This window comes from Somniosus microcephalus, chromosome 7 (assembly GCF_052327205.1).
Source record: "Somniosus microcephalus isolate GS21.2 chromosome 7, FLI_Smic_1.0, whole genome shotgun sequence".
NCBI lineage: Eukaryota > Metazoa > Chordata > Chondrichthyes > Squaliformes > Somniosidae > Somniosus > Somniosus microcephalus.
Genome location: NC_140993.1, coordinates 57,622,246 through 57,648,262, shown reverse-complemented (window position 1 = coordinate 57,648,262; position 26,017 = coordinate 57,622,246). Strand labels below are relative to the sequence as shown.

The following is a 26,017-nucleotide window of genomic DNA, read 5'->3' as shown; positions in this document are numbered from 1 at the left end:
AATCTCTCGATAGCCATGCAGAGGGGGAAGAGCTGGCTGCTTCCCCTCTCATCTCTATCATCTCCTCTCAATTCATCAGGCTCTCCTCTGAGTTCACTACTCTCCTATCCTCCCTAAATCTCTCCCTTCATGTAAACTCCCCAACCCATATTCATGGCTCTCCCTCGACCTTGCCATCTCTCGTAGCCTCGCTACTCCCATCGTGTCAATCGCAGATAAGGCCATCTCTCTCCACCCACATCCCCCTTTTCTTCTCTTTCTCCCCCGCCCCCAACCTTACTTCTGTGTCCGCTCCGGGGAAAAAAACTCTCCCAACTCGCTTACAACTGCACTTAGAAATCCCAACTGTCCAGCCTTTGGCTCTCCATTCACCACGTCATTTATGCAGTTACCGATTTGCTCAAACACACCCTCGCCACCACCTTTGATGCCCTAGTCCCTATTAAAACCGTTACACTCTCTCACCCTGGCCGTTCCCCCTGGTACGACCCTCATAAGTCCAAGGAACTTGAACGGATATGGTTGTCAACATGTTTAGCCATTTTCCACCAGATCTGGCTTGACCGCAAAGCATTATCGGGTCCTGCTCTCGCCTGCCAAAACTGCTCACTATTCCAGGATCATTCTGGAATGCAAAGATAACCGCCAGCTTCTATTCTCTACTGCTAACCATCTTAAACCCCTCTCCCGTCGTCTCCAACATCAAGTGTGAGGAGCTCATGGACTTTTGTCTCCAAGATTGAGACCATCTGATCAGCTGCCTCTGCCACTTCCATGCCTTTCCTGAGCCCACCAGGCCAAACTTTTTCTAAGCATCCCCCGCCCTAGCCTTGAACTCTCATCTTTCTCCAGTTTCTCTCCAATCTCCCCTCATGACCTCTTTGTGCTCATTTTGTCCATGAGACCCACTTCCTGCTCACTCAACCCGATTCCCCACTAAATTGCTGACCACCCAACTTCCTTTTCTATCTCCCATGTTAGCTGACATTGTTAAGCATTCTCTCCTCGGGTACTGTCCCCCTCTCCAAATCTGCCGTCATCACCCCTCTCAAAAAAAACAACCATTGATCCCTCCGTCCTAGCAAACTACCACCCCATCTCCAACCTCCCTTTCCTCTTCAAAGTCCTTGACATGTTGTTGCCACCCAAATCCATGCCCATCTTTCCCGGATCTCCATGTTTGAAACCCTCAGGTTTCCGCCCCACTAGAGTACCGAAACAGCTCTCATCAAAGTCACAAATAGCATCCTTTGTGATTGTGACAAAGCTAAACTATCACTCCTCATCCTTCTCAACCTGTCTGCAGCCTTTGACACGGTTGACCACCCCATCTTTCTCCAACGCCTCTCCACTGTCGTCCAGTTGGGTGTGACTGCACTCCACCTGGCTCCATTCTTTTCTATCTAATCGTAGCCAGAGAACCTGCAATGGTTTCTCTTCCTGCTCCCGCATTGTTGTCTTAGGTGTCCACTAAAGATCTATCCTTGACCCCCTCCTATTTCTCATCTATATGCTGCCCCTCAGCAACATCATCCGAAAACACAGTGTCAGTTTCAACATGTCGACACCCAGCTGTACCTCACCACCTCTCTCGACCCCTCCACGGTCTCTAAATTGTCAGTCTGCTTGTCCGACATCCAGTACTAGAGGAGCAGAAATTTCCTCCAATTAAATATTGGGAAGAACGAAGCCATTGTCTTCGGTCCCTGCCACAAACTCTCTTCCCTAGCCACCGACTCCATCCCTCTCCCTAGCGTCTGTCTGAGGCTGAACCAGACTGTTCGCAACCTTGGTGTCATATTTGACCCTGAAATGATCTTCCAACCACATATCCATGCCACAACTCAGACCGCCTCTTTCCACCTCTGTAACATCGCCCGTCTCCACCCCTGACTCAGCTCATCTGCTGCTGAAACCCTCATCCATGCCTTTGTTACCTCTAGACTTTATTATTCCAACGTGCTCCTGGCTGACCTCCCATGTTCTACCTGACGTAAACTTGAGGTCATCCAAAACTCTACTGTCCATGCCCTAACTTGCACCAGTCCCGTTCACCCATCACTACTGTGCTCGGTGACCTACATTGGCTCCCCGCTGAGCAACGCCACGATTTTAAAAATTCTCACTTGTTTTCAAATCCCTCCATGGCCTTGTCCCTCCCTATCTCTCTCATCTCCTCCAGCACCACAACCCCCTGAGATCTCTCCGCTCCTCTTGAGCATCCCTGATTTTAATTGCTCAACCATTGGTGGCCGTGCATTCAGCTCCCTAGGCCCTAAGCCCTGGAATTCTCTACCTCTTTTTAAGACGCTCTTTAAAACCTACCAGTTTGACCAAGCTTTTGGTCATTGCCCTAATTTCTCCTTGTGTGGCTCGGTGTCAAATCTTTGTGTCTTCTAACACTCCTGTGAACCGCCTTGATGTTTTACTACGTTAAAGGCACTATATAAATACTAGTTGTTGTTGTAGTAGTAGTGTAGCCCAGGGGTGCTGATACTGATTATAGTATCTCTACGACTGTCCTAGTTGAGATTAGCTAACTCCACACAAACTTGAATGAACTTGGGAATTTCTGGATCTATATCGATCAGTTCCACACAAGCTATTGAGGTGCTGAGGGCGAGGTGCTCTGGATCCATTTTCTTTAACTCTACAGTAAAGTAAAATGTTATCTCCAGTAAGTAACTGATGAACAGGACTAACTTTGTATTGTTTTCTGGTAATACTATCAGGGTGAAAAGGACTGGCAGAAGTATGAAGTAGCCCGGCGCCTGAAGGACAGGATTGCTGCAATCCGAACTCAGTATCGTGTAGACTGGAAATCGAGGGAAATGAAATCACGACAACGAGCAGTGGCACTGTATTTCATTGACAAAGTACAATGTTTTTGTGTTTATACTGTATTTGTTTTACACTGTTCAAGGTGAATGAGGTCAATGCAGGAGAACTTTTCATAACAAAACATGGTGCAAGAAAAGGCCATTTGACCTTTTCTTCCAGACCATGAACAATTTATAAAGTGTAAGCAATTATCATGGGGAAATAGTTGGGTGTATTAAGGACCCAAAGGGAAATCTTCATAGAGGCAGAGGATATGGCTAAAGTATTAAATAAGTACTTGCATTTGTCTTCACAAAGGCAGCGGTTGATGTGAAGGTTACACTAAAAGAGGAGAAAGAAGTTATGGACAGGATAGTACTAGATAGAGAAGATATATTAAAAAGATTAGCATTGCTGAAAGTTGGTAAGTCACCTGGTCTGAATGGAATGCATCCTAGATTGCTGAAAGAAGCAAAGGTAGAAATAGCAAAAGCATTGGTCACAATCTTTCAATCCTCAATGGATACAGGATTAGTGCCAGAAGACTACTTTTTATTCATTCATTGGATGTGTGCGTCGCTGGCAAGGCCAGCATTTATTGCCCATCCCCAGTTGCCCTTGAGAGGTGCTGGTGAGCCACCTGTGTGGTGAAGGTACTCCCACTGTGCTGTTAGGAAAGGAGTTCCAGCATTTTGACCCAGTGACAATGAAGGAACGGCAATTTACTTCCAAGTCAGGATGGTGTGTGACTTGGAGGGGAACTTGGAAGGTTGCTAATGTTATTCAAGAAAAGGGAGAGGAATAAACTACAGGCCAGTCAGTCTAACATTGGTGGTGGGAAAGTTATTGGAAACCATCATCAGGGACAAAATAAACTTTCATTTAGAAAGGCATGGGTTAATCAAGGAGAGCCAGCATAGATTTGCTAAAGGCAAATCATTCTGACTAACAATTAAATTCTTTGATGAAGTAACAAAGAAGGATGATCAAGGTAGTGCAGTAGATGTTGTGTATAAATGGACTTTGGGAAGGCATTTAACGAAGTGCCACACAGGAGGCTTGTTAAGATGAAAGCCCATGGAATTAAGGGAAAGTGGTGGTATAGATTCAGAATTGGCTCAGTGACAGGAAGCAAAGGGTGGTGATGGATGAATGTCTTTCAGACTAGGTGGTGGTTTGCAGTGGTGTTCAAGGATCAGTTTTAGGTCCATTACTCTCTTCAATCTTTATAAATGACCTAGGGAGAACATCATAAAGTTTGCAGATGATGCTAAACTTGGCAATGTAGTAGATAGTGCTGAGGATAGTTGTAGACTTCAGGATGACAGACAGAATGGTGAAATGGGCAGAAGCACGGCAGATGGAGTTCAATGCAGATATGTGAAGTGATGCACTTTGGGAGGACTAATATGGAAAGACAGTATACTATAAATAGCATAATTTTGATGTGTAGATGATCTTGGTGTCCATATATATGCATTCTTAAAGGTAGCAGGGCAAGTTGATAAGGTAGTTAAAAAAGCATCTGAGTTACTTGGGTATATTGTTAGAGGAATAGAATATAAAAGCAATGAGATCATGCTAAAAATTTATAAATTACTGGTTAAAACCTCAGCTGGAGTATTGTGGACAATTCTGGGCAGCACACTTCAGCAAAGATGTAAAGGCCTTAGAAAGGGTACAGAGGAGGTTTACCAGGATATTACAAGGGATGAGGGACTTCAGTTATGAGGAAAGGTTGGAAAAGTTAAGACTATTTTCCTTGGAACAGAGAAGGTTAAGAGGCGACCTAATGGAGATTTTCAAGATGATAGGTTTTGATAGAGTAGATGGAGAAAAACTATTCCCTCTGGCAAGTGGGTCAAAAATCAGAGGTCCTAGATTTAAAATCATTGGAAAAGATCTAGAGGGAGTTGAGGACAGTTTTTTTTTGAGTTGTTGGGATCTGGAAAGCTCTACCTGTAAAGGTGGTGGAAGCTTATTTCATAAATAATTTTCAAAGGGAATTAGACAGGTACTTGAGGATGAGGAACGTACAAGGTTACGGACAAAAAGCGTGGATGTGTGACGGAGCATGATTGCTCTTTCAAAGAGCCAGCACAGGCCAAATGCCCTCCTTCTGTGCTGTAAGTTTCTATGGTTCTATGAATTTACCTAGTCCTAAAAATATGTAAAAGTTACAACATGGCTCAAACAGTCCATGTTGATGTTCCATGCAATCAATTAATCTGAACCGCATTTACCCACCCAGTTTCCGTATCTTTTTATCCCCTTTTCCTTCGTTTACCTCTCCAATCTAATCTTGAATGTTGGCCTAGCCTCTGCCTCAACCGCTCACTCTGGAAGTGAATTCTACTGCTTCACAACTCTGTAAAGGAATCTTTCTTGCTCCCTTACACTTACCTTGCATCTATGGCCCCTTGGTCGTGACACCAGCATCATAGAATGTTACAGCACAGAAGGAAGCCATTCAGCCCATCATGCCTGTGCGGCTCTTTGAAAGAGCTGTCCAATTTAGTCCCACACCCCCTGCTTTTTTCCCCATAACCCTGCAAATTAGTCCCCTTAACCTTCTCTGCTCTAAGAAGAACAATTTCAGCTTCTTCAATCTCGCCACATAACTGAGTGCCCTCATCCCTGGTATCATCCTAGTAAACCTCCTCTCTACCCTCTCCAGGGCCTTGACATCTTTCCCAAAGTGTGGTGGCCAGAGGTGTGCACACTACTCCAGTTGAGGCTTAACCAGAGATTTGTAAAGGTTTAGCATGACTTCCTTGTTTTTGTATTCAATGCCCTAATTTACAAAGCCAAGTATCCCATACGCTTAACTTCCTTATCAACTTGCCCGGCCACCTTCAAAGATTTGTGATTATGCCCCCTTCGGTCCCTCTATTCTTCCACCCCCTCAAAATAGTACCATTTATATTATACTGCCCCTCCATGTTATTTCTCCCAAAGTGTGCACTTCACACTTATATCTGCATTAAATTGCATCTGCCCAATTCGCCACTCTGTCTATGTCCTCTTGAAGTCTGCTACTATCATGCTCATTATTTACTACATTGGCACGTTTTGTATCATCCACACACTTCCAAATTGTACTCCCTCTACCCAAGTCCAGGTCATTTTCTATATAACAAGAAAAGCATTTGCCCTAATACCAACCCCAAGGGCCCCCACTGTGCATACTTCTCCATTCAGAAAAACATTGTTCACCACTATTCTCTGCCTCTTATCCCTTTAACCAATTATGTACCCAAGTTACCACTATTCCTTTAAAACCATGTGCTTCTATTTTCTGAATAAGTCTGCTATGAGGTACTTTATCAAATACTTTTTGAATTCTTTGATGAAATAACAAAAAGGGTTAATGAAGGTAGTGCAGTAGATACATGTATGGAATTCAATCAGATTAATCAGACACGATTTGCTATTAACAAATCCATGCTGGCTGTCCCTTTATTAACCCATGCTCCAAGTGAGAATTAATTTTGTCCTCAACAGTGGTCTCTAGCTGTTTTCCCACCACTGACATTAGACTGATTAGCGTGCAGTTACTGGGTTTATCCCTCTCCCCTTTTTTGAACAGAGGTGTAACATTATTAATCTTCCAGTCCTCTTGCACCACCGTCATATCCAAGGAGGATTGAAAGATTATGGTCAGAGCTTCTGCTATCTCCATCCCAACTTACCTCCGCAATCCAGGATGCATCCCATCTGGACCGGGTGACTTAGTCATAGGGCTCGAATTTCCAAGCCCTGTGGAGGTGGGTTTGGAGGCGGGAGTGGGGGGAAAATTGCAGAATCGGGGCACGAACCCTTCCTGCCTCCATGCCCGTTTCCCAGGAGGCGGGTACCCGACCTGTGCTGGGAGCCGCCTCCCCGAGGCGGGAAGGGGATTAGTGCCAATTAACTGCCAGTTAACGGGCAGTTTTTGGCCTAATCCCTATTTTTAGCCCTGAAGTGTGGGCTGCCCAACGGCTCCAAACCACGCCAAGTTAGCGAGGTGGACCGTCAGGCTGAAGGGCTTGGAGGTTTCGAGATGTCCAGTGTTCAAGTGAGTGATGAGTGCAGAGGTAAGTGTGTTTGGTGTGTGCAAAGTGTTTGAAGAAGTTTTACTTACTAATGCAGGCTTCCTTCCTTCAGGTCTCGGGAGTCCCTCATCTCACCGGCACAGAAAGCAGAATGGCCGCGAGCTGTCAAAAGTTGCAGCATTCTGCTTTCTGTTCTGGAGAGATTTCTAACCGAGTCTGTGGAGAAGGACTCAAGTTAGAAGTCAGATTGTCAGTGTTTGACAGCTTCACAGAGCTGTCAAATGCTGATATTTCATCTGTCAAAAGTTCTTGACAGATGAAATGTCAATCCCTGACGTCACCTGTAACTGGGTGTCCCTTAATTGGCCTGGGCTCAACAAGGTCAATCAAGGGGAAATAGCGTGGGTTGGCCACAAATCGATGGAGGCGGGACTACAACCCAAAAAGTGGGAGTCCCACCTCCATCACGTCCCCATTGACAAAATCCAGCCCATAGAGTCTCTGGGCTCGATTTTCCAAGCCCCGAGGGGGTGGGTTTGGAGGCGGGAGTGGTGGGAAAATTGCAGAATCGGGGGGTAGGAAACCATCCCGCCTCCGTGCCAATGTCCCAGGAGGCGGGTACCCAAATTGTGCTGAGAGCCGCCTCCCCGAGTTCGGAAGGGGATGAGTGCCAATTAACTGCCTGTTAACAGGCAGTTTTTTGCCTAATCCCTATTTTTAGTCCTGAAGTGTGGACTGTCCGACGGCTCCGAACCACGCCAAGTTAGCGAGGCGGACCGTCGGTCAGAAGGTGTTGGAGGGGTCGAGATGTCCGTTGTGCAGGTGAGTGATGGGTGGATGTGTGCAGAGGTAAGTGTTTTAATAAGTTTTACTTACCTTTACTTTCTCCTGCAGGCTTCCTTCCTTCAGTTCTCGGGAGTCCCTCAGCTCACCGGCACAGAAAGCAGAATGGCTGCTGAACTGTCAAAAGCTGCAGCCTCTGCTTTCTGGTCTGGAGAGCTCTCTAACTGAGTCTGAGTAGAAGGACTCAAGTTAGAAGACAGATTGTCAGAGTTTGACAGCTTCACAGAGCTGTCAAACGCTGATTTTTCATCTGTCAAAAGCTCTTGATGAAATGTCAATCGCTCACGTCACCAGTAACCGGGTGTCCCTTAATTGGCCTGCTAAGCCCGCTGGGCGGGCTTAACCAGGTCAATTAAGGGAAACTAACGTGGGTTGCCCACAAGTCGATGGGAGGCGGGACTACAACCCAAAAAGTGGGAGTCCTGCCTCCAAAAGCTCCCCATTGACAAAATCGAGCCCATAGAGTTATACAGCACAGAAAGAGGCCCTTCGGCCCATCATGTCTGCGCCAGCCATCAAGCCCTATCTATTCGAATCCTTTTTTCCAGCACTTGGTCCATAGCCTTGTATGCTATGGCATTTCAAGTGCTCATCTAAATGCTTCTTGAATGTTGAGTGTTCCTGCCTTTACCACCCTTTCAGGCAGTGAGTTCCAGATTCTAACCACCCTCTGGGTGAAAGTTTTTCCTCAAATCCCCTCTAAACCTCCTGCTCCTTACCTTGAAACTATGCCCCCTGGTTATTGACCCCTCTACTAAGGGGAAAAGTTCATTTCTATCTACCCTATCTGTGCCCCTCATAATTTTGTACACCTCAATCAGGTCCCCCCCTCAGCCTTCTCTGCTCTAAGGAAAACAACCCTAGCCTGTCCAGTCTCTCTTCATAGCTGAAGCGCTCCAGCCCAGGTAACATCCTGGTGAATCTCCTCTGCACCCTCTCTAATGCAATCACATCCTTCCTATAGTGTGGCGACCAGAACTGCACACAGTATTCCAGCTGTGGCCTAACTAGCGTTTTGTACAGCTCCATCATAACCTGCTCTTGTATTCTATGCCTCGGCTAATGAAGGCAAGTATCCCATATGCCTTTTTAACCACCTTATCCACCTGTCCTGCTGCCTTCAGGGATCTATGTACATGCACACCAAGGTCCCTCTGATCCTCTGCCCTTCCTAGGGTCCTACCATTCATTGTGTATTCCCTTGCCTTGTTAGTCCTCCCAAAATGCATCACCTCACACTTTTCAGGGTTAAATTCCATTTGCCACTGTTCTGCCCATCTGACCAACCCAATTAGTTCGTCCTGTAGCCTGAGGCTTCCCTCCTCACTATTTACCACTCCACCAATTTTCGTGTCATCTGCGAACTCACTGATCATACCTCCTACATTCATATCTAATCATTAATGTACACTACAAACAGCAAAGGACCCAGCACCGATCCCTGCAGTACACCACTGGACACAGGCTTCCAGTCACAAAAACAACCTTCGACCATCACCCTCTGCCTCTTGCCACTAAGCCAATTTTGGATCCAATGTGCCAAATTTCCCTGGATCCCATGGGCTCTTACCTTCTTGACCAGTCTCCCATGCAGGACTTTGTCAAAAGCTTTACTGAAGTCCATGTAGACTACATCAACTGCACTACCCTCATCCACACACCTAGTCACCTGCTCGGAAAATTCAATCAAATTGGTTAGACATGATCTCCCCCTGACAAAGCCATGCTGACTATCCTTAATTAATCCTTGCCTCTCCAAGTGGAGACTAATTCTGTCCCTCAGATTTTTTTCCAATAATTTCCCTACCACTGATGTTAGGCTCACTGGCCTGTAATTCCCTGGTTTATCCCTACTACCCTTCTTGAATAATGGTACTATGTTAGCTGTCCTCCAGTCCTCTGGCACCTCCCCTGTGGCCAGAAAGGTTCTGAAAATTTGTGTCATAGCCCCTGCAATCTCCTCCCTTGCCTCACACAGCAGCCTGGGATACATCTCGTCTGGGCCTGGGGATTTGTCCACTTTTAAGCCCGCTAAAACTGCTAGTACCTCCTCCCTCTCAATACTATTTTGTTCAAGTATATCACAATCCCCCTGCCTGATTTCTATGCCTACATCGTCCTTCTCCATAGTGAACACAGATGCATAATATTCATTTAAAACCCCACCTACATCTTCTGGCTCCACACAGATTGCCACTTTGGTCCCTAATGGGCCCTACTCTTTCCCTGGTTATCCTCTTGCCCTTAATATACTTAAACACCTTGGAATTTACCTTTTTATTTTGCCTGCCAGTGTTTTTTCATGCCCCCTCTTCGCTCTCCTAATTTCTTTAAGTACCCCCCTGCACTTTCTATACTCCTCTAGGGCTTTCACTGTTTTTAGTCCTTTGAATCTGCCAAAAGCATCCCTTTTTTTTCCTAATCCATTCTTGTATATCCCTTGACATCCAGGGTTCCCTGGGCTTGTTGGTCCCACCTTTGACCTTTACGGGAACATGTTGGTGTTGTACTTTCTCTATTTCCTTTCTGAAAGACTCCCTCTGATGTGGCTTTTCCTACAAGTAGCTGATCCCAGTCCACTTTGGCCAGATCCTGCCTTATCATATAAAATCGGCCTTCCCCCAATTTAGAACCTTTAATTTCCGGTCCATCTTTGTCCTTTTCCATGACTACCTTAAATCTCACCGAATTATTGTCACCGTCACCAAAATGCTCTCCTACTGACACTTCTACCACTTGCCCAGCTACATTCCCTAGAATTAGGTCCAGTACTGCCCCCTCTCTTGTAGGACTTTCTACATGCTAGCTCAAAAAGCTCTCCTGGATGCACTTTAAGAATTCTGCACCCTCTAAACCTTTCACACTCTGACTATCCCAGTTAATATTGGGGAAGTTGAAATCCCCTACTATTATTACCCTATTATTTCTACACTTCTGAGATTTGCCTACATATCTGTTCCTCTATCTCCCCCTGACTGTTTGGGGGCCTATAGTTCACTCCCAGCAATGTGCTTGCCCCCTTTTTGATTTTAAGTTCTACCCATATGGCCTCATTAGAGGGACCTGCTAAGATATCATCCCTCCTTACTGCAGTAATTGACTCCTTGATTAATATTGCGACACCCCCTCTTTTACACCCCCCTCTGTCTCGCCTGAAGATTCTATACCCCGGAATATTGAGCTGCCAGTCCTGCCCCTCCCTCAACCATGTCTCTGTGATAGCAACAATATCATACTCCCATGTGTTCATCAACACCTTCAATTCATCTGCCTTAATCGCAAGACTCTGTGCATTAAAATAAATGCCATCCAGTCTTGCCATACTCCCTTGTGTCGTTACATATTTGCTCTGTCTTCCAGGCTGACTTGTTTTTTCCTCTATATCTGTGCATCACCCCCTACTATAGCTCCACTCCGTATCCCATCCCCCTGCCAAGTTAGTTTAAACCCCCCCCCCCCCCCCCCCAAACAGCACTAGCAAACCTCCCCACAAGGATGTTGGTCCCGTTCCGGTTCAGGTGCAACCCGTCCGACTTGTACAAGTCCCACCTTCCCCAGAAGCAGACCCAGACCCAGACCTAGTGATCCAGGAAACTAAAGCCCTCCCTCCTGCACCAACTCTTTAGCCATGCATTCATCTGCTCTATCCTCCTGTTCCTATACTCACTACTTGTTAACTTTGAGTGATGCCAACCTATTTAGCACCTCTGTTCTATCTATTGTTATACAATCCAATATCTCTACTCCCCCTCTACTCTAACATTAACTTCATCCTCTCTTGCGAAGACAGATGTAACATACTCATTCAGTACCTCGGTCACGTCCTCTGCCTCCACAAGAAGATTGCCTTTTTTGTCCCTAATCAGCCCCACCATTTCTTTAACTATACTTTTACTTTTTATATGTTTAAAAAAGATTTTTTGATTCTTTGTTACCTGCTCATCATTTCTCACACTCTTTCTTTGCCGCCCTTGTATTCTCTCTTAATTTCCCCCTGCACTCACTGTATTCTGCCTAGTTTTCGATTGTATTCTACGCCTGACATTTGTCAACTACTTTTCCTGTTTTATTTTAACCTCTTATTTTCTTTGTCATCCAGCTTTGGATGCCTTATCTTTCCTCCTTATGGGAATATGCTTGATTTTTATCCAAACTATCTCCACCTTGAAGGTCTACCTTTGCTCATTTACTGGCCAATCTTTTTTTCCAGTTCGCCTGTGCTAGATCCTTTCTCAAGTTATTGAAATTGGCTCTATTCTAGTTTGCTATTTTCACCTTTGATTTTTCTTTGTCCCTGTCCATAACTACTTTAAACCTAATTATATTATGCTCACTATTATCCAGATGTTCTCCCACTGAAACACACTCCACTTGCCAGAACTAGATCCAGCACTGCTTCATTGGGCTAGAAACATATTGATTTAAGAAAGTTCTTGTGTACGCAATTTAAGACTTTTTCACCCTCCTTTACTCTTTTTCCTCCCAGTCTGTATTACGGCAATTAAAATCCCCTGTTATTACTGCTCTATTATTTTTACATTTCTCTGAAATGTGCCTACAGATTTGCTCCTCTATCTTCTTTGTGCCATTTGGGGGTCTATAGTAAACACCCAGCAATGTAACGGCTCCTTTTCTGTTCCTTAACTCTAATCAAATATATTCAGTCTTTGAACCCTCTAATATATCGTCCCTCTGTAGAACTGTAATATTATCCTTGATCAATACTGCCACCCCGCCTCCTTTCTTTTCCCTTCGCTTCCCTATCCCTCCTGAATACATTGTAGCCAGGAATGTCTAGTTCCCATTCCTGCCCATGTTTAAGCTAGGTTTCTGCTATAGCCACTATTATCATAATCCTATGTGGCAACTTGCACCTGTAGCTCCTCAGCTTATTTGTAACACTCCTTGCATTAACACACATGCATTCCAACACCATGCTAGTCTGCTTTACTTTTTTTCCATTTGCTTCCTGCACTTTCTACATTATTTTTTGTTCTGTTGCTGTTTGACCCTCCTAGTTTTCTATACACCTTGTCTCCTCTCTGCTGCTGCGTTCTGGTGCCCCTCCCCCTGCAAAATTAGTTTAAACTCTTCTCCCACAGCATCAGTTAGTTAACCTCTTTGCCAGTACATTGGTCCCAGCCCTGTTCTGGTGCAACCCGTCCAGCTTGCACAGGTTCCTCCTGCCCCAGAACTGGTCCAAATGCCCCAGTAATCTGAAGCCCTCCCTCCTGCACCACTTCTCCAGCCACACATTCACCTGCACTATTTTCCTGTTTCTGTACTCACTAGCATGTAGCACTGGGAGTAATCAGTAATTACCACCTTTGAGGTCCAGTTGTTTAATCTCTTTCCTAGCTGCTGAAAGTCTGTCTGTAGGACCTCAACCTTTTCCTAATTTTGTCATTGGTTCCAATATGGACCACAACTTCTGGCTATTGACCTTCCCTTCACAGAATGTCCTGCATCCGTTCAGTGATATCCTTTACCCTGGTACCAGGAAGGCAACACGCCGCATCTGTTGTTGCAGAAACGCTTGTCTACTCCAATGACTATTGAATCCTCCTAACAACTGCAGTGCTACAGTTTCTTGTGCCCCCCCCCCCCCCCCCCCCCCTGAAGCCGAGACTCACTCAGTGCTGAGGATTTGTTTCCGACTGCACTCCCCCAAGGTGTCATCACCCTCGCTGGTATTCAACACTAAATATCGGTTTGAGTGCCACACTCCTGCATTGCCTGCCTTTTCCTCCTAGTCTGCCTGGTCACCCACTCCCTCACCGCCCAAACTCTCTAACTGCAGGGTGACCACCTCCTGAAACGTGCTATCTACAAACCTCTTAGCTTCCTGTTTGCACTGTAGTGATGCCAACTGCCCCTCAAGCTCAAACTTTGAGCTCGAGCAGTTTGGTGGCACTTGTGTTGTGGAGTTCCCACATGATGTGCATGTGACCGACCACAGCTGCCCTGCCATGTTGGCTAACAGTAATTTAAAATTGTTTGTTTAGCTTTATGGCTGTTTAACTGTTTAGCAAACACAAACTCTAACCACTAAAAAAACTAACCATTAAACACTAACCAATAAACTAAATTCTTAAGCTAACGCAACACTAACTGCCAAACAACATATCCTAAATACTTACCTGTAATTCCTTGTGCTCCGCCTGGTTGTGAGGTTACTTTTTCTCCCTGATTGTTATGCGATGCTCTTGCTGCGCCTGCGCTGTATTTATGCTCCTTGGGCCTCCCGCGATGTTCTCTGTCCCATCCTTTCATAATTTAAAACACTTCTATCATATTTCTTTCCCTTCCTATTCATTCATAACCTCGCTATTTCATAGCTGTGATGAACTGACTAGACACAGACAGGGACTGGATCCTTCTTGCCCTTTATGACTCTCTACTATGCTACATGGTGCAGTTACTAAGCTACAGTTTTGGAGGCAGCAGTTGGAAATAGTGTTGAATGTGTGCTTTTCTGTTGACCACATCACTGTAAAGCATTGGTGTTCATAACTGCATTTCCATTAATTTGTATATATCTCACTTTTCTGATATCATCAAAAGATCTTGCTGTCAGGATTTTGTATTTATCTACTAATAAAACATCTGTTTACTAACTCCAGGCCAAACCAGCAAATAAGACTTGAGCACAAAGTAAGCTCGGGCTCCATGGAGCAAATTGCCAGGCCTTGGGAGAGCTGCAGGTTGGACACCACTAACGTAGAACCTAGAGTGCAGTGTTAGCCAGGTCATTAAGAAAAAGGGTAAAGGTGGACAATTTGTGGGAGTGGGGGGGGGGGGGGGGCAGAAGAGAGAAGACAGCACCTGGAATTGCTCACTGTTCACATCACATCATTGTCATCCCAATGGAGGAAGATTGAATAAGTTCCTTCAAGCTACAATGCATGGGCAATGATTGGATAGTTGTATTTCATTCAATAAGGTTACTTTTTAACCCGCACTTTAATTAAGTAGCTTATTTTCTGTGCTTCTGTAGCTAGCGTTGAGAGCTGGGAATGAGAAGGAGGAAGGAGAGACTGCCGATACAGTTGGTTGCTGCTCACTCCGTGTTGAGCATATTAAATTGCATGATAGCCATGGTGGATTGCAGTGCGTGGTAGAATTTGACTTCCTGGGAAAGGACTCTATTAGATACTACAACGAGGTTCCAGTGGAAAAACAGGTACAGACTGCATCTCCAGTAAGAAATGCAAATGCCACTACGTAACACCATTCAGCATCTTAGCCTGCCTTAATTTGGTTGATTCAATTATATTTCATTAATGGCTGTTTAGAACCAAAAATATGATTGTTCAAATCTGTACAAACTCCTTCAGTGGTTCAGTTGTGAATGTGTCAAATGGTGCAGTGCTGAGTCACACAGACCAGCAACATGGCCTATGTTGAGCTGAGTCGAAGGGACTACAATGAGCTTGCTAAATTGACCTTGATGTCTGAGCTACTGAAGGGACATTGTCGTCGTCTCCTGATTGCTGTTGAATGTTGCTGAAAATGGGAATTTTGGGTGAGGATGAGATCTGGCTCAGTTTTCATGTACTGGTGACAAAATTTGTCTGGGCTAGCATTAAGAATAGCACCAGAGAGCTACCCATCCCCATCAAGCCATATACTAATGCGAGTGAGACAATGAGTGTAGCAGGTTATTTGGTCATAGTGGAGCACTACAGCCAAACCTGAACCTTGCCCGTACATGTGTATTCCCAGTACGGTTGCTGGAAAGTGATGGGTAGCCTTTTGGGATTTTATCGTCCTTGCTTCTCCAAATCTGAGGATACCAAGGCAAATTTTTAATCCCTTGTCCCTGTTGCATTTGCAATTGGCTAAATTGGCACCACAGTTCAAACCCAGGACCTTTCTGATGTGTAAGACTTTTGGTACTACACCAGTTACCTGCTGAAACACCGAGCCCCCGCCAGACATCATAGTTGAGATTGTGAACTTACTGTGAGGTGCAATCAAAAGCACAGCCTCCATCATACCACTCTGGTTTGGTGCACTTATGCTCTGTGCTAATACTCAAATAGCCAATATGAATATCGATTCTAGTTCTCAGATTTTCACTGAATGGATTAGTAACGAGGGAATTGTTCCTCCTAGTTTTGAGAAGTGAATGTAGGGGGTGGGGGGGAATTATACCACATTCTTTAAGAACACAAGGTCGGTTTGAGAGACGACCGTTAATCCTATTACAGGTAGTTGCTAATTCCTTTTACAGATAGTGTAACAATCTAGCCCAGACTCGATCCTGAAAATGTAATCTCCCGAGGTAGGATTCCGCAAGATTTTCTCCCAGCCCTGCCCCAAAGGGGAATTGAACGAAATTCTAGAATGTCTAACCTTGCATCCTACATTAGTCATCCTTGACTAGTTAGCTTCCTTGGTATGGTGTTCTCTTGGTCCCAACAGTTCAGCAACTTGTGTCCTAGCATCTCCCTCTATATATAGTCACAACTATATCATCAGCTGGTTCAACAGTAAATTGAATACTGTGGACTTGAAAGACTTGCATTTATATATCACCTTTCACGACCACCGGACGTCCCAAAGTGCTTTTTACAGCCAATTAAGTACTTAGCACATGTCAAAAATGATGTATTATGAAAACTGCAGAACACAGTGAAGTGTGTGCTAACTTTTGTCATTTGATTTTAGTGTAAGCCTTTGGTTAACATGATTGGATTTGAAATTTTTGGAACAGCGGATGGGGTCACTAGATTGCATGAGACATTATAGCTGACCCCAATTCTGTCCTCACCAGACAGCCACTTCCAACAGGGTCCACTGCATAACAATCAGAAGTGAGAATCCTAGTAAGCTAGGATCTTCCTGGTCTGTGTGACTTAGTTACTCTGGCTAATTCCTCTGAGCCATTAGAAGAGGTGCTCTTAATTCATCACCTCTGATTAGTTGCATCGCAGGTTGCCTCCACCACTAACTCGATGAGTGTTAAATACTTCAAGATGCCGTCCAAACAGAACCCAAATTTGGAAGAACATCTATAATTGTATCTGAGTACTTTTTTGTAGTGGGCACAATAGGAGTATTTCACTTGCATATTATTGAACTTTACTAAAATCCTAGTGACTGCAATCCTGTGATTCTGGTCCTGGATTATAATGAAACACTCTAGACGGTCACATGATCTTTCCTCATTATATGACTATGCCTCATAAAATGTCAGCCATGGCTCAGTTTGTAGCTCTCCCCTCTGAGTCAGTAGGTTGTGGGTTCAAGCCCACTCCAGAGACTTGAACATATAAGAAAGGCGGGAGAGAGAAAACGGCAACTACAGACCAGTTAGCCTGACATCAGTAGTAGGGGAAAATGCTAGAATATATTAAGGACGTGGTAAAAGGGCACTTAGAAAATAATAATAGGATTGGGCAGAGTCAACACTGATTTATGAAAGGGAAATCATGTTTGACGAATCTGTTAGTTTTTTGAGGTTGTAACTAGCAGAATAGATGAGGGGGAAACCAGTGGATGTGGTGTATTTGGATTTTCAGAAGGCATTCGATAAGGTGCTACACGAGGTTATTACAAAATTAAGGCTCATGGGATTGGGGGTAATATACTAGCATGGATTGAGGATTGGTTAACACAGAAAACAGAGTAGGAATAAACGGCTCCTTTTAAGATTGGCAGGCTGTAACTCGTGGGGTACCGCAAGGATCAGTGCTTGGGCCTCAGCTATTCATAATTTATATCAATGATTTGGATGAAGGGACCAAATGTAATATATATCCAAGATTGCTGATGATACAAAGCTAGGTGGGAATGTAAGTTGTGAGGAGGATGCAAACAGGCTAAGTGAGTGGGCAAGAACATTTTTTAAATGGTGAGAGATTGGGAAATGTTGGTCTTCAGAGGGACCTGGGTGTCTTTGTGCACGAATCACTGAAAGTGAACATGCAGGTACAGCAAGCAATTAGGAAAGCAAATGGTATGTTGGCCTTTATTGCAAGAGGATTTGAGTATAAGAGTAAAGGTGTCTTACTGCAATTATATAGGGCCCTGGTGAGACCACCCCTGGAGTATTGTGTACAGTTTTGGTCTCCTTGCCAAAGGAAGGATATATTTGCCATAGAGGGAGTGCAACGAAGGTTCACCAGACTGGTTCCTGGGATGGGGGGATTGTCCCATGAGGACAGATTGAGTAGACTAGGCCTATATTCTCTGGAGTTTAGAAGAATGAGAGGTGATCTCATTGAAACATACAAAATTCTTACAGGGCTTGACAGGGTAGATGCAGGGAGGATGTTTCCCCTGGCTGGGGAGTCTAGAACTAAGGGTCACAGTCTCCGAATAAGGGGTCGGCCATTTAGGACTGAGATGAGGAGAAATTTCTTCACTCAGAGGGTGGTGAATCTTTGAAATTCTCTACCCCAGAGGGCAGTGGAGGCTCAGTCGTTGACTATAATCAAGACGGAGATCGATAGATTTTTGGATATTAAGGGAATCAAGGGATATGGGGATTGTGCAGGAAAGTGGAGTTGAGATACAAGATCAGCCATGATCTTATTGAATGGCGGAGCAGGCTCGAGGGTCCGAATGGCCTACTGCTCCTATGTCTTGTGTTCTTATAATCCAGGCTGACATTTCACTGCAGTACTGAGGAAGTGCTACACTGTCAGAGGTGTTGTCTTTCCGATGAAATGTTAAACCGAGAACCCGTCTGCTCTCTCGGGTGGACATAAGAGATCCTACGGGATTATTCGAAGACGAGCAAGGGAGTTCTCCCCGGTGTCCTGGCCAATATTTATCCCTCAACCAATAACGACCAACAAAAAAATTATTTGGTTATATATTTCATTGCTGTTTGCAGGACCTTCCTGTGCGCAATTTGATGGCTGCATTTCCTACATTACAACAGTGACTGCACTTCAAAAGTTCTTAATTGGCTATAAAGTGCTTTGGGACATCCTGTGGTCGTGAAAGGAGCTATATAATTGCACGTTCTTTGTTTCTTTCTTATGCCTGTATTTGTGCAGCATATACAATTCCTTAATGATATTTGTATTTCTTTCTCCCAGGTGTTCAAGAATCTAAAATTATTCATGGAGAATAAGGATCCTACAGATGACCTGTTTGACAGATTGAACGTATGTTTTGTTTTTTGTGAATCTCACTAATGTACATTTATCTAATGCTCAGTTTTTTCTACCCTCATGTATACCTGTACGAATTAATGCTGAGAGGAATCTGTTTAGATCAGCTTACTACCACCGACCATAGACTAATCTAGACCTCTTTCTGGAGCTAAGAAAAAGAACTAGAGTTTTATTTTCTATCTTTAGACCTCTGATCTGAACAAGCACCTTCAGGAGTTGATGGAGGGGCTCACTGCCAAAGTGTTCCGAACGTACAATGCCTCCATCACACTGCAAGAACAGTTGGTAGAATTGACTGACCGTAAGTGATTATCCTGTCATTGAATCCTTTTGTTGGCATAAAATCGAATCTGAATAAGAATAGAAAATGGAGTTGGGTTAATGGTTCAGGTATGACTGACCTTTCATCAGAAATGGGATACGGTACAAAAAACCTAACTTTAGATTATGCTTTAGCTACAGAATCTTCCTTGTGACTCCGATAAGCAACAGAATATCGCCTTGCTTTAGGCTTTAACTGCACCGAAAACATCAACCTCTTTCTGCACTTTATATGGCAGAGAAATTAAACAAATACTTTGTCTGTCTTCACAGAAAAAGACACAAAAAAAAATCCGTAAATGGAGAACCAAGGGTCTAGTGAGAATGAGGAACTGAAAGAATTAGTATTAGTAAAAAAGTAGTACTGGAGAAATTAATGGGACTGAAAGCCGATAAATCCCCTGGACCTGATTGCCTACATCCTAGGGTTTTAAAAGAAATGGCTATAGAGATAGTGGATGCATTGGTTGTCATCTTCCAAAATTCCATAGATTCTAGAACGGTTCCTGCAGATTGGAAGGTAGCAAATGTAACCCCACTATTTAAGAAAGGAGGGAAGAGAGAAAACAGGGAACTACAGACCTGTTAGCCTCACATCAGTACAGTAGTAGGAAAATGCTAGAATCTATTATTAAGGACGTGATAGCAGGGCACTTGGGAAAATAATAATCAGATTGGGCAGAGTCAACACGGATTTATGAAAGGGAAATCATGTATGACAAATCTGTTGGAGTTTTTTGAGGTTGTAACTAGCAGAATAGTTAAGGGAGAACCAGTGGATGTGGTGTATTTGGATCCTCAAGGAATTCGATAAGGTGCTGCACAAGAGGTTATTAAACAAAATTAGGGCTCATGGGATTGGGGGTTATATACTAGCATGGATTAAGGATTGGTTAACTGACAGAAAACGGAATTGGAATAAATGGGTCATTTTCAGGTTGACAGGTTGTAACTAGTGGGGTATCGCAAGGATCAGTGCTTGGGCTTCTGCTATTCACAATCTACATCAATGATTTGGATGAGGGGACCAAATGTAATATATCCAAGTTTGCTGATGATACAAAGCTGGGTGGGATTGTAAGTTGTGAGGAGAATGCAAGGAGGCTTCAAGGGGATATAGACAGGCTAAGTGAGTGGGCAAGAACATGGCAAATGGAATATAATGTGAAGTTATACACTTAGGTAGGAAAAATAGAAAAGCAGAGTGAAATCCGGAAACACTTTGTCACACAAAAGGTAGTGCAAATCTGGATCTCTCTCCCTAAAAAGGCTGTGAATGATGGGTCAATTGGAGCTTTCAGGACTGAGATTGATAGATTTTGTTGGATAAGGGTATCGAGGGATATGGAGCAAAGGTGGGTAAATCGAGTTAAGGTACTACAGGTCAGCCATGATCTAATTGAATTGTAAAACCGGCTTAAGTGGATGAATGACCTAATGTTCCTATGATTTGTGATCCTTGACAAAAAGTTGATGCCACAGGATTTCTGCCTTTTCTAAAACCTTACCCACCTGAAACAATTAAATAAGCAGCTTTTACTGTAATTCAGTTATTTGATCAAGGACATGGTTTGCTTTTTTTTTCTTTACAGCCGAAGAAAGTATCGCAGAAAAAGTCCTGGCCTACAACCGAGCCAACAGAGCAGTGGCCATTCTCTGCAACCACCAGAGGGCGCCCCCGAAAACCTTTGAGAAATCCATGAAAAACATTCAGATCAAGGTAGAATGTCTTGACAACCAGAGCAGAAAATGCACACTGCAATAAACACAACAATACTCATTCATTGAACTAGCACAAAGTGAATATTGTGTTTCTTACATATTCTAATAATAATGGGAACAGGACATTCAGTGCAAGCAAACTCATCATTTTTAATGGATTCTCAGCCGTTTCTATCCAACTTCTCACCGCATCTCTCAATCCTTCCTCTCGAAACATTTCAGATTGTGCTGCAAACCCATTTATACCATCTGGCTTAAAGGCCTTTCTTGGATAACTAGTCCCACAATGCCATTACACCTCGGCTGGAAACATTCCACTGGACCTCCCTACACGTTCCTAACTTTCTAATTTTTAACTTGTATCCAAAGTCTTTACCATAGTGAACAATTTGCCTGGAATATTTTTACCAATTCTCTTCATAATTTTGAAAACTTCAATTAGGTCACCTCTTAAATCGCGCATGATGGTACTTTTGAATCACTTTCTGAGGTACTGATGCTACAGCCTGGAGCCACTTATGACTTATCTCACATCACCTGTTATTCTCAGCAGATTTGTTGCTCCATTTGTTTGGCATGGTTTTAGAGGTTACCAGCTGTGGAGTGAGAGAAAGAAAGAAATATGTTGAAAAATTTGTGAAGAATGCATTTTATTTTGAAGTAAAAAAAATTGAGCACACGTATGTTTCTAGTGGTAGATGAGAGAGTAACCTTTTAAAACAGCCCTGCTCAGGATTGCAGCCTAGGGGCTCCAATATCAGTAAAAACCTGCAGATGGCTACACTTGACAACCATTACTTCCACAGTGCTCAACAATGCCATCAGTAAGAGGGAATGGGTTGTGTCTGTAAAAATAAAAAATAGAATCTTACAGCACAGAAGGAGGCCACTTGACCCATCGTACCTAATGCCAGCTCTTTGAAAGAGCTGTCTAATTAGTCCCACTCCCCTGCTCTTGCCCCATAGCCCTTCAAGTTTTTACTTTTCGATTTACATATCCAATTTCCTTTTGAATGTTACTATTGAATCTGCTTCCACCACCCTTTCAGGCAGTGCATTCCGGATCGTAACAATTTACGTTAAAAAAAAAAAAAAGCGGGAACATTGTTTGATACAGAATTTTTTTTTAAGCTAGAGGAGGTTCAGCTCCACCTGATGTGGAAATGCAGTAGAGTCCAATTCCAGCTTTGATCTCCATTGTTGGCATAGCAGTGGGATGCTATAGTCTACCTCTGTGCCACTTCGAGTGGGCAGTTTAATCAGCTAGGATCTGGCACCTACTACTCTGAATGCTGCATCTGTTGAAATCCAGTGAGGATTTGACTGAGGCCATCATGGTCAAATAGATGGTTGACGCACTTTGTCTAGGTTCACACTTGAGGAATGTCCAGTTGGATGAGTGACTGAAGGGCCAGCCATGCTTAGGAAGAGGAAAGGGAGGTTACCTGTGAGATCCCTTTCTGACTGATGATTCTTGGGCTGGTAATCTGTAAACGTGGCAGTAACAAACAGGCTGTGATTTAGAGTTCATATTTTTCTATTGGCAGATTGAAGCAAAAAAAGAACTTCTTAATATGACCAAGAAAGATCTGAAAAATGCCAAGGTGGATTACAAAATGAAAAAAGATGAAAGATCAAAACAGTAAGTATTTCCTGAGTAGGACCACACAGACTCATTACACAGCTTCCTGTTGAAGCAAGGGCCTTCAATAGGAAAGAATAAAATGTTTTTTAATCTCAATTTTTGTAGTTCAAATGGGAGAAAATAATTGTCTACTTTTGCAATATTCACATTCTCTGTTTTAAAAAGAAGCATTACTCTCCTACTTTGATCAATTGGCAAAATGGTGCTATACAGAGCTGAGCCCAGCACTGGTAGGCTAGGAACAGGTGGAGGCCATTCAGCTCTCTTGAGCCTGTTCCACCATTCACTTAGATCATAGCTGATCTGTATTTTAACACCATCTACCCGCCTTGGTTCCATAACCCTTAATATCCTTCCCTAACAAAAATCCATCAGTCTCGGTTTTGGAATTTTCAATTCGCCTAGCCTCAACAGCTTTTTGGAGGAGAGAGTTCCAGATTTCCACTACCCTTTGTGTGAAGGAGTGTTTCCTTGCATTACCCCTGAACGGCCTAGCTCAAATTTTACGGTTATGCCCTCTTGTTCTGGATTCCCCACCAGAGGAAATAGTTTCTCTCTCTCTATCTCTCTACCTTATCAACTCTTGAAAGATGTCTAGTGAGAACCAGACACCGCTGTGATTGTACCCTTTCATCAAATGCTCTGTCAACGTTCAGTCAATAACCACATGTTGATAATGGCCCCGTCGGAAAGGAGCAACCAGAGGAGCTGTGGAATTGTATCCCAGCATAAGTTGGAAAGTAAATTGTTTGGGATGGGGGAGGTGGGGGTGAAGAGAGCCGTGATGAAATCTTGGCCTAGAAGTGAGCCGTCTTGACTTTGCTATCGCTTCCCAAAGAATTGTGAAATGACCTGCTTGCCCTGTTGGAGCAAGGAGACTAGAAATGAAGATGACTTTTGTTGAAATGATCTTGTTCTAAAGGGACTGACATGAAGTTTCTTTGTGCAGGGTGGTGGAGAAGAAGAAGAAGCAGTTAGAGAGGTTAGAGGAACAACTGATGAAGCTGGAGGTTCAAGCAACAGACAGAGAGGAGAACAAGCAGATTGCGTTGGGCACGTCCAAACTCAACTACCTTGATCCCAGGATCACCGTGGCTTGGTCAGTAAAACTACAAAGTTTTTGGCATACAACGCTACCTCAGCTGCCGCAATGTGGCCATTGGATTGATATCATTTGATGTCCTGAATAATCTAAACTACGAAAAACAATGTTGGTTGGGTATGGCAGTTACGAGCCAAACAGTTGGCCGTAGAGGCAGCGTTCAGATATTTTAATATTGTTGTACCCCCACTCGCCAAATTCAGTTTTTGAGTGAGGTGCCTGGAACTATTCTAAAGCATAAACTGGAGACCAGATTCCGATTCTGTTCTAACAAAGTTTCTCCTCTAAAAACTTGACCTTGTCTCTCCTCTTTTTCAGATATTGACTGACCAGCATTTTCTGTTTTTATTTCAAATTAGCATTCATTGTTTTTTTTCTAGCATATTTCTAACAAGTCTTTTTGAGATATTTCTCTTTCTCCTTCATCCCCCAAATGTCAGAACTCAGGCCCTGATCCTACCCTTTGACTGTTTTTCATCTTGCCTGGTTTTGGATTTGGTAAAAGATGTCAACTCTTGTCATTGTATTAACTTTTTGTATAATCTTGCATATTTATGAAATTACAGTAAAATTACTGGCAGCCTAAATGTGAGCTATATGTTTACCCAATTATCTCCTTTCTTTGTTGAAGGTGCAAGAAGTGGGGCGTTGCAATTGAGAAGATCTACAACAAGACGCAGAGAGAGAAATTTGCCTGGGCTATCGATATGACCGATGAGGACTTTGAATTCTAAAACAAAATGCAAATGTTCACCTCGAGAAGCAATTACACAATACCTCAGGGAGTCAAAAAAAGATGTTACATTATAAAGATTTGCACTTGAACACTGTTCACTGAATCTGTGTTTCTTTCAATAGGTTTGTATTATTTACAGATTTATAATATATATCATTTTTTGATAAATTTGCTTTGTTGCACAGTTCATAGGAAATGTTCATTGGAAAGAATTGAGATTAAAGTTATTGAAATATGTAAAGCTTAATGAAAGTAAAAGTTTTGGCTTAGTAGTGCTGTATTGCAGCATGTCTGTAAGCGCACGTTGGGAAGCCATGAGGTGCTTCGAAAGAAAAAAATAAATAAACTTGCATTTATATAGCACCTCAATACATCTCTCAATCACCTCAAAATTCTTGGGATGTTACCTGTATAAGTGCTCAAACACTGCACTGCAATTGCAGGTGAATATCACCCACAACAAAGCAGTATGTCAGTGTCGCTCAAGCCATTGACAATAGCATCGAGCAAAAACAAATGATTATAAGCATTACACAACAGTTGAATGGGAACCAAGTACTATGAAACAGCGGGTTGGAAAATTAGAGCATCTGCCCATTGTGTTTGTAGATTGGTGTTCATCTGGGTTCAGGGTCAGGTAATTCCTATGTCCTAGGCCTAAGAAAGCAAAGAGGAATCTATTAATTGTATATTAAATACAGTGCACAGTCAAAACATTCTAAAAAGATTGTACCCATAGGTGTGAGTTTAATGTTATGTGATGTTATGTGATAAGGCCACCTGAAACAATCTTTAAAAAAAATATTTTCCCCAGAATAATTTCAATAACCTCAATATTTTTCCATATGCTGGACCTGAAAAAATGAGAAGTTTAAGGAACAACCGGAAAGCAATAGACAATGCTCTGAAATCCTCTTCTCACAACAGAACTAGTAACTGGCATAAGATTTTCTGCTATGTATATTGTCCCTCCCCAACAAATAAATCTGAAGAACCAGAACAGAAAGCTGAAAATAGCAGGCCTACATAAAGGAAATCACCAAGCAACAGAACACCAAATCTTGATCCCACCTCATGCCTCCATAGACAGAACAAACACCACGTAAACAAAGAGAATGTTTGTTTAATTTACGGGCAAACGTAAGTGTCTACTCTCAATTGCAAATTTCAATGTCACTTATTTGAATTGAGTTTTGCTAAACCATAATCTAGTACAGTAGTGTGATGTTTGCTTTGGTTTAAAGTCAAATGTACCAGCTTAAAATTAACAAAATGACAGGTGCAAAATAAGCAAAGCCTCCCAGAAACAAGTTGCCAAGAGGAGAGTTGCTATCTGTGGCATTGTGTTGAACGTGATAGGACCAACCAAGTCTTCAAGAAGAGGGAAGTGAGCACCACAGGTAACTATCAATCCAGAATACCAGAAATGAGGCAAGTTTATCCGAGGAGGGCGAAGCCAGGTTTCTGGCCCTGGGCCTATTACAGACAACTGTGTGTACATTGAAATGTAGTTTCCTATTCACCCATCCACGTCGACCAATGCCCTTCTCTTCTGACTCTTCTCAATTCAGCCACCCCAGCAGTCTTAAAAGGGCAAGCCAAGGAAAATATAAATTCAAAATATCTTGATCCACATCAACAAAATGCTTTCACCTTTTCTCC

General features: G+C 43.3%; 1 protein-coding gene across 5 annotated transcripts in view; it reads left to right on the top strand.

The window, feature by feature from the left end:
* The window catches only part of LOC147114649 (DNA topoisomerase 1-like), a 183,914-nt gene extending 159,465 nt beyond the window's left edge, over positions 1-24,449 (top strand). For all 5 annotated transcript variants that reach the window (XM_085992493.1, XM_085992495.1, XM_085992494.1 and 2 more), the window contains 8 exons: positions 2,733-2,876; positions 14,695-14,880; positions 18,752-18,820; positions 19,016-19,130; positions 20,743-20,870; positions 22,420-22,514; positions 23,467-23,616; positions 24,251-24,449. In XM_085992493.1, coding sequence (XP_085848619.1) covers positions 2,733-2,876; positions 14,695-14,880; positions 18,752-18,820; positions 19,016-19,130; positions 20,743-20,870; positions 22,420-22,514; positions 23,467-23,616; positions 24,251-24,353 — 990 coding nt within the window. In that variant the 3' untranslated portion in view covers positions 24,354-24,449. The remainder of the gene's footprint in view (positions 1-2,732; positions 2,877-14,694; positions 14,881-18,751; positions 18,821-19,015; positions 19,131-20,742; positions 20,871-22,419; positions 22,515-23,466; positions 23,617-24,250) is intronic.
* The last annotated feature ends 1,568 nt before the right edge of the window (positions 24,450-26,017 follow it).